This window comes from Chlorocebus sabaeus, unplaced genomic scaffold (genome assembly GCF_047675955.1).
Source record: "Chlorocebus sabaeus isolate Y175 unplaced genomic scaffold, mChlSab1.0.hap1 unalloc_scaffold_636, whole genome shotgun sequence".
NCBI classification, from domain to species: Eukaryota; Metazoa; Chordata; class Mammalia; order Primates; family Cercopithecidae; genus Chlorocebus; species Chlorocebus sabaeus.
The window spans coordinates 32,502-41,408 of record NW_027327966.1 but is presented as its reverse complement, the minus strand read 5'-3'; the positions used below and the strand labels follow the sequence as shown (position 1 = coordinate 41,408).

Below are 8,907 nucleotides of genomic sequence, written 5' to 3'. Positions count from 1 at the left end.
TTCTGTAATTTCCTCGTAATCTTGACCTGCCCCCACCCTCCACATCTTTCCTCTCCTGATGTCACAGAGAGGTGGATTTAAATCATCTGGGGAGGACTTTATGCAGACAGACCCTGTCTAAGAGGGAGAACGTGTTGAAAGTCTTATGTGATCGGATTTAAACTTCCACTGAGAGTAATTGAGCAATTTGTCAGGGGGCTGTTTGGACTAGATCAGATGTAAAATAGAGCTGTTAACCCATAGAAAATGTTGAACTGTTAAGTCACAGGTTTGTCATAAACTTGTCCTTTGGTAAAATGCTTGCCTATTTATTTCTCTGGGTTTCCTAGGGACCCAAAAACAATAGAGACACTCCAATCTTTTGGGAAGGTTTACTGGGCAAAATCTGGAAAATTCACGCAGCAAGACATTGACGAAGGCAAACTTTGTCTTCTCAACCGTAGATGCTCCTGTCGCTCCTTCATACAAAGGTATTGTGAATGTAACAGTGAGAATCTCAGTCCACAGCCTCGCAGATGACATTGCTGTTTTCCGAGTTCCCTCATGCACAGGCAGGAGCACCAGCTTCTGGCACCTCTGTCCTTGCCTGTGATACGATTTCCACGTCTGACACCCTAAATATTGGCCTTGGAAACACGCTTCCCGACATCTGGGCGAGAAGAGTGCATCCTGTCATTTCAGTTTTACTGACCTGAGGCCCAGTGGGGCCAACCCACGGCAGTGACTGGGCTCATTCGTGTGGAAGGATGACGTGACCACGGCCCAGGCCTGGCCACATTACACTGTAGAGCCACTTTTGCTCACAGCATTATCAGCCTCACGCGGTCCTGAATGCATCCACGCTGCAGAAGCAGGCCTTGGTAAGAGTCAGCGTGGCTCGTGGGAGCTAGAGGTCAGGGTGTGATCTCTGGGCTATTAGACATGACCCTGTGGTTGAAACACGTATGTGAAGTAACAGTGAGATGCACCTGTCCCCTCTGGGACACGAGGGCATAGCCCACTGTGCGAGCTCCTGGGTGGCAGCCCCCCTGTGCCTGTGGTTTGTCTTCTAGGAATGGACCACTTCTTGTACGGCCTCTCGGATGAGATGAAGCAGGCCCACAGGGAGCAGCTCTTCACCATCAGCCACAAGAAGCTCCTGGCCATGAGCGATAGGTGAGTGGGGAGTGGGGAGTGGGGAGCGGGGAGTGGGGGAGACAGCGTCCGGGATTGGAGACCTTAACGGCACTGAAGTAGAAGCCAGTCCTCACTGACCTCGCCTGCCTTCCTCTCAGGTACCTCGGCACTGGGAAGAGCACGCATGGCCTGGCCATACTCAGACCCGAGAATCCCAAAATCGCCAAGGACCCATCCTGGATCATCAGGTGAGCGGCCCTGGTGCCCCCAACTGTGCAGGAGCCCCTGAGACAATAGGCCTCTAGAGCTGAATATGAAAAGTCAGAAATGCTACTGCTTTTCCAAGAATATTATATCATTCTTAAAGTGTTGCCAACTGACTGGCAAGTCAATCTTAAGAGCGACCAGGAAGATGTCCATTGAAATAGTCATACACGAAATGCCAAAGATGCACCACGTAGAATTTTCACTTTCTACTGACTGAAAGGCTTGTTTTACCTCATTAGTTCTAGAATATTTAAGAATCTAAAAATAAAGGGCAACTCTGATTTAACCTCTGCTTGAGTCATTATCTTAAGTAGCATTTCGGGCTTTTACTAAAAAACAGAAGTAAAATGAAAAGGTACACAAAGGTGTCCCGTGTCTGCCTGTGCTGATTCATGAAACTCGATTACACCGAGGCCCTGTGGGAGCGTCCTCCTAACAGACGGAAGTTCAACGGGGCGGCCGGATGGAAGCAGTCCTGAGAAGCAGGTGGGCTGGGGTGAGTAAGCGCTCGCTTCGTCTTCACAGAGCCAGAAAGGAGAGCCACCACGCCAGCTCTTCTTGGCCGTTGGACTCTGATTTCCCAAACAGCTTGTTTTTGGGGTCTCCTCTCCCTCCACACAGCTCTCCACCGCCGTTTCTGAGGCACAGCTGTGGTCTCCTGCAACCTAGAGCTAAGAGGCAGAAACGCTGTCCCTACAGGAGGTGGGCCCACGAGGGCAGCAGGGCCGTCACGCCAGCACCCATGTCTACTCTGGCAAGAGTCATCAGAGAATTCCAAATTAGGTCCCAGCAAGGACCGTGGCTTGGACTGGACGAGAAACTGGCTATCAGATTTTTCAAACCCCCACCTTGGTGGTTTTAACATGCAGCTAGGATTGCAATCAAGAGGCCGAGTAGGTAAGATTCATGTGTTCTCTTTTACTTTCTAAGGAGAGCAGGAGCCTGGGGTCAAGGCCCAGGGTCCTGGCCTGCTGCTGTGGTTGGAAACTGACACATGGCAATAAACATGGCATTCCCCTTGGCCTGTGTAAACTACTGGCTTTGTTCTCCTTTTATGACTTGTGCATAGTTCAGTGATCCCTACTGAAAATATTTTTATAATCTTTGCCCACAAAAGTGCTGAGAAAACCATTAGTAGCCACCCATAGATTGAGGTTTTAATCTCCTACTTAAAAAACTAAAACGGAGGACTGTTGGAGTTGTAGGCAAACGTTTAATACACACATCTGAAAGCATGAGACACAGTCCAGACAGCACGCACTGGAGCTGGTGGGGCACACGGTCGGTGACAGGTGCTTGCTTGTTAGGTATTAATGTCAAATACTTTCAGAAAGTGCTGATAAATAACTTAAGTGTTACAAAAACAGATGGTCCACGGTGAGTCCAGGTTGCAGGTACATGCAGGCAGGACTGGGTCAGACGCTCCAGGGCTGGGCTGCACGTGCTCTAGCTGGCCTGAGTCCGACACATCATAGTTGTCCATGTACTTGGCCAGGATCTTCATGAGGGGCCGCAGCTTGAGCCACCACTGTTCTTTGGGAATCCTGTGCCTGTGGAGGGATGGGGGGACAGCAGTGAGGCTGGGAGATGCCACGGCCAGCACAGTGAGCCGTCTTGCCAGAAACACGGGGTTTGTAGGGTCGGCTGAATCAACTAGATAATAAAGCCAATTTCAGGGTCAAATGAAACCATTGCTTTTATATTTCTAAAAATTCTTCCCAAAGACCTAGTGGTGGTTTCTTATTGTTGTTCTTTTGAGACAGAGTCTCGCTCTGTCCCCAGGCTGGAGAGCAGAGGTGCAGTCTCAGCTCACTGCAACCTCTGCCTCCCAGGTTCAGGCGATTTCTCCTGTCTCAGCCTCCTGAGTAGCTGGGACTACAGGTGTACACCACCACACCTGGCTAATTTTTGTTTTTTTAGTAGAGATGGGGTTTCACCATGTGGGCCAGGCTGGTCTTGATCTCTTGACCTTGTGATCCACCCACCTAGGCCTCCCAAAGTGCTGGGATTATAGGTGTGAGCCGCCATGCCTGGCCAAGACCTAGTATTTTTTAACTGAGCTTCAGAAAATCTAGTTCCTCAAACCCCTGAATGAGTTGCCGAAAGCAACAGCAATGGCCATTCTCCTGTCCTGTACTCACGTTGGCTGGGTTTGCTAAGGCAATAAGACCCCAACTTACTCAAAATCCGTTTGCTTCTTCAGCTCTGCCACAGGTTGAAAAATAAGGTTTCTTTTGCTTATTCCCAGCACACAAACGGAATCATCGGTGGTAAATTTTTTTCCTATAAAAGATTTTAAAAAAGATTAACAACACCCTGTCACATGGGCAGGTGGGAGAGCAGAATCATGGGGCGAGATGAGAAGTGAGATTCCTGGCAACCATCCTGAACCTGGCCTGGAAGCCTGGGGGAGGCTGAGAATGGCCAAGAACGGCCGAGAACAGCTGAGAACAACTGCACAGTGTGGCCAGCGCCTGGCCTGGGCAGCTCTGCTCTTGTGGGATCGCCCTGATGGCTTCCTGGAAAGCAGCTTTTGTTTTTCCTCTCAGTGGAGAGAATTTTTCACTAAATAGTGGAATAGAGAAATTACCTTAAGAAATTGATGCCCACGAATACACACACAGAGGAGTGAGAAACATCCATAGCTAAATTAGCAAAAGAAAATCGATGTAGAAAGAATCAGTCAGTTCTTCAAAAAGACAAACCAATTGAAACTGTTCACATCACTGTTTTTTGTAGACTGTCATTCTTCTACGTTGCACATTGGCAGTGATAATGGTTTGCCCTAAAAAAGCACACACCTGGTATGACTGAAGAAAGCTGAGGGGGGTGGGGGCAAGAAAGATGCTGGCACAAACAGCCACTCAGGAATGAGTGGGGACCAGCCACATTGGAACAATTAACAATTGTATTATACAAAATGTCATGTTTTTTAAAACTTTTCAGTTTATCTAAAGATTTGTTAGAATATGTAACTTACAAAACTGATTTAAGGAAAAACATGCATAGTTCTACAAACATGAACAATTCATTCAGCAGCCAAATCTTCCTCAAAACTGGAAGTTCTGACAGATGGAGTTGCAAGGAGGTTGTCCTAACATACATCCAAAAAATAGAAGGCCCCACTTAAACTGTGAGGGAAACTGCGGGCTGATGCTCAAGATCTCCAGAGCAAAAAGCCTGCACAAAAGAACTTCAGGTTGAATCTAGCAGTGATAAAAGAGAACATGTTACCCACGCCCAAGCTGACCTTATCCCAGGAATCCAAGGTTGGTTAAATAGCAACGCTCAGAGACCAGCAGGAGTTAGAACATCACACGCAGCTCAGTACTGGACTGAGGAAGGAACCAGTATACCCTACTTCTCCCCGATAGGACAGCATTTTCACCAAGGCAGACGGCCTCCCTCCGCGGACCCCTTACCTCTGCCCCAGGCCTCCTTGAGTTTCGCAGTGATCCACTCCATAGCTCTGGCAGAGATTTTGGTTCCAAAGTTTCTATCAAATGGAGAGGGTGCCCCACCCTGTTGGTGGTTAGAGTCATATGAAATATCAGTTATACAGTAACACTTTGTTGTTAAATAGAAATGACGATTTCTATTTCACAGAATTCACGTTTTTATTTCTAGGTCTTTATGGATAGCTGGAACAGAAAAAAACACAATCTCTGTTTCCTGTAGCCTGAACTCAGCCTGTTAAGCAAAAGTGTCAAGTGTTCCCCCTGCCCAGTAAGAGGAGGATTTTAATAAATGGAATGAGTCAACTAACAATCTCCAATATTTTAAAATCTTCAATCAGGATTTCATAAACTCATCTGGGGTGGGGATGGGTCGCAGCTTTAAGAATCTGATAAACGTTGTGGATTCTTTAACAAAATCACACATACGCCTCCTATTTCATCATCATTTCAGGGGATTCATCAGCTCTCTGGAATAAATTCACGGGCTCTGGTTTAAAAGTATAAAGAATAGGAGGTTGTGAGGAAGGAGTGTGTGTGAGTTAGGAATGCTGGACCGCTGTGTCCCAGGCTCAGCTCATGACATGTGTGTGCCTGCATGCAGCTCATTCCAGGTCATTCTGATTTGGGGTGAGTGTCAAGTATATTACATGTCTGATAATCCATTTTAAATCTTAGGAAGCTCCAGTTTTTAACTCGATGAAGTGTTTAATTTGAATAAGCATTTCCAAGTAGTGGGGTTGTCACTGTTTTCATGAAAGCTGACAGTTCCCTTAAAATCCCCATTACTCAAACCTCACCAACAAAAGAATCCTAAAGCTGGTGATGTTTGGCATGACTTAAAAGTTTAGATGATTTGGCTGGGCATGGTGGGGATCACGCCTGTAATCCCACCACTTTGGGAGGCTGAGGTGGGCGAATCACCTGAGGTCAGGAGTTTGAGACCAGCCTGGCCAACGCAGTGAAACTCCATCTCTACTGAAAATACAAAAATTAGTTGTGCATGGTGGTGGACACCTGTACTCCCATCTACTCAGAAGGCTGAGGCAGGACAATCTCTTGAACCTGGAAGAGGTGGAGGTTGCAGTGAGCCAAGATTGCGCCACTGCACTCCAGCCTGGGTAACAGAGCAAGACTCTGTCTCAAAAAAAAAAAAAAAATGTCTCCCAGCTAACTGGGTGTATGCATATACTGCAGATCGTTTTGTTGTATAGTGACAACACACGCGACACATAATGTGACACAACAAACTGACACAGGATGTCGATTTCACCTAAGCCCAGCTAACAGGGAGTGATGAAATCTCGTGCTGTGTTGCTCTTTCCCACCCAGAACGCAAATCATCCCTGTGCCCTAAGTCTCCATGCTGTCTGTGCCTCCTGTCCCTGAGTCACTCAGTAGCCGCCTTGGTTATCAGATGGTTATCAGTACCCACCCCCTCATGTATACAGGGGGCGGGTACTATCCCCAGGTTCAGGCACCCACTGGAGACTTGGGACACATTCCCTGAGGCTAAGAGGGATGACTATTTCCTTCTTCCTTCATAAACATCAGGTGCTAATTAGAGAAATGATTTTAAGATATCTAAAAGAGTAAGACTATAAAGCAAAAATTTTAGTTGTCTAAATGCGGGCAAGTCTGTAGAGCAACACACCACGACTCTGTTCTGCAACTGCTCAGCGTATAGTGCACTCCAGCGGCAAAGAAATTACCACTCATCCAGCCCAAAGTCACAGAGCAGAATCTAAGAACCGCAGTGTTACGGTGACCATAAGATCAGCCCTGGTCTCTCACTCACCTGAGCACAAGGCCCCTCTGGATAGTAGTCTTCATTTTCTGCGTCAGGCGCTCCACATTGGACTGGAAAAGAGCATTTTGTTAATCAGACAATAAACTTCTGCTAAGCACCTACTGTGTGCCAGGTCCTGCAGGGCGGGAAGTGCCAACCACACGTGGTGGTGAGCGTGGCCAAGGAGGCTGCAAGCTCTCACAGCTTGGGTCTCGGGGAGCCTCCCCAGGCGGCGAGAGCACGTCTGCAGCAATGAATGCTGAGCACAGGGCACTGATGTGAGCAGCCCTCACAGCGGCCACTAGAAACGCCTTCCGGAATCAACAGGGTCCCTCTGAAGATGATAATTCCGTGACTGGCCTAGTGCTCATTCATGGCTCTATTGCTCCTTATTTTCATGACGATGTTCTCTCGGCGCTCTCAGAGGAAAAGAGCGACCTGTGGCCTTTCAATGGAATCTCCTATGACGGCCTGATGAACAGTGTCTGATCAGAGAATTTTGTAAACTCTCATCGACACACAGATTTCTTAAGGAACAGATTGTCTTAGAAAAGGGTAACATCCTATATCAGATCATCTTGGGAGGATTACAAGAGGGAGGTAATTCTCTAATGACTCATCCTAAGAAAATGGAGATTTTTACATCTAATCAATCTGTCACTGGGCACGGTGGCAGAATTTCACAAAGTAGGAGCCTGGGCGCAGTCGCTCACGCCTGTAATCTCAGCTCTTTAGGAGGCCAAGGCGGGTAGATTGCCTGAGGTCAAGAGTTTGAGACCAGCCTGGCCAACATGGTGAAACCCCGTCTCTACTAAAAATACAAAAATTAGCCGGGCATGGTGGCAGGTGCTGTAGTCCCACCTACTTGGGAGGCTGAGGCAGGAGAATCACTTGAAGCCAGGAGGCTGAAGTTGCAGTGAGCTGAGATTGTGCCACTGCACTCCAGCCTGGGTGACAGAGCAAGCGTCCATCTCAACAACAACAACAACAAATCATAATTTCTCTTCTGAAGCTCTTGCCAGGTTGAATGCTGGTGAGGCAGGATCTTTGGACAGATTTCTGAAATACGGTCATGAGTCACATAACAGGGGGATATGTTCTGAGAAATGCATTGCTAGGTGACTTGAGCCTTGTGCAAACATCCTACAGTGAACTCTCACAAACCCAGGAGGCAGGGCCTGCCACATATCTGTTGTTCCTGACTACAAACCTAAATGTCTGAGACTGTTGAATACTGCAGGCAATTGTGTATCTAAACATGTCTAGATGTAGAAAAGCACAGTTAAAAATATATATATATGTATATAACATATGTTTTTTAATATATATAATCTTTCTATAAAAGATAAATAACAGTGCACCTGTTTGGGGCAGCTCCAATATCATCTTATGGGACCCACCGCTGACAGAAACATCATGATGAAGTGAATGACTCCACAAGTATTTAATATGACATAGTGAAGAAATTCGTGATTCACATGTCACATAATTAGTGACAACGCCAAGGCCCTTTTTACTTGATCTACTTGGCCCAGAAACAAGTAACATCCTAACCTTTTAAAAGACAATGGTGCCGGGTACAGTGGCTCACGCCTGTAATCCCAGCACTTTGGAAGGCCAAGATGGGCAGATCACGAGGTCAGGAGTTCGAGACCAGCCTGACCAACAAGGTGAAACCCCATCTCTATTAAAAATACAAAAATTATCTGGGCATGGTGGCACGTGCCTGTAATCCCAACTACTCGGGAGTCTGAGGCAGGAGAATTGTTGGAACCTGGGAATCGGAGGTTGTAGCGAGCCGGGATCATGCCACTGCATTCCAACCTGGGTTGCAGAGCAATATATAACATTATATATTTATTTATATAACTAACTAAAGACAATTGTTCAAGTTGCATTTTATCTGCCAAGGCCTGTCATCCTGCATGGAGTTTAACTGAACACTGCAGGGTCCAGGCCTGGATTCTGCTGTGCCATCCAAGCAGGGGCAGACCCCGGGCTCGGTGACACTCTTCCCTAAAAGAGCCACAGATGCCAAAAAACCACGGCCGTGTGTGTGTCAGTTTAGAGGCAGACGCAGCATCAGAGGCCTCAAGATTTAAAAGAAGCTGCAGCAAGCTTCAGAGCCAGTTGCAGACGTGGGTGGTGATTGTTAGCGGAGGCGCTCAAATCGTTTGTGACAGAAGTGAGAAAACATTAACTACACAACAGACTACATCAAAAAAACAAGCTCGTGTTTCACACAAGAGACTAGAAGGTGTCCTCAACCAGGCACGTCCG

General features: G+C 47.2%; 1 protein-coding gene across 1 annotated transcript; it reads right to left on the bottom strand.

Moving 5' to 3' along the window:
- Positions 1 to 2,576: 2,576 nt before the first annotated feature.
- LOC140711325 (ATP-dependent 6-phosphofructokinase, platelet type-like) lies at positions 2,577 to 5,004 on the bottom strand. The gene is made up of 3 exons (XM_073014307.1): positions 4,806 to 5,004; positions 3,564 to 3,666; positions 2,577 to 2,933 (listed from the first exon to the last, which is right to left on the bottom strand). The coding sequence occupies exons 1-3, from the start codon at positions 4,846 to 4,848 to the stop codon at positions 2,732 to 2,734; spliced, it is 348 nt and encodes a 115-aa protein (XP_072870408.1). The 5' UTR covers positions 4,849 to 5,004; the 3' UTR covers positions 2,577 to 2,731.
- Between the last annotated feature and the right edge of the window lie 3,903 nt (positions 5,005 to 8,907).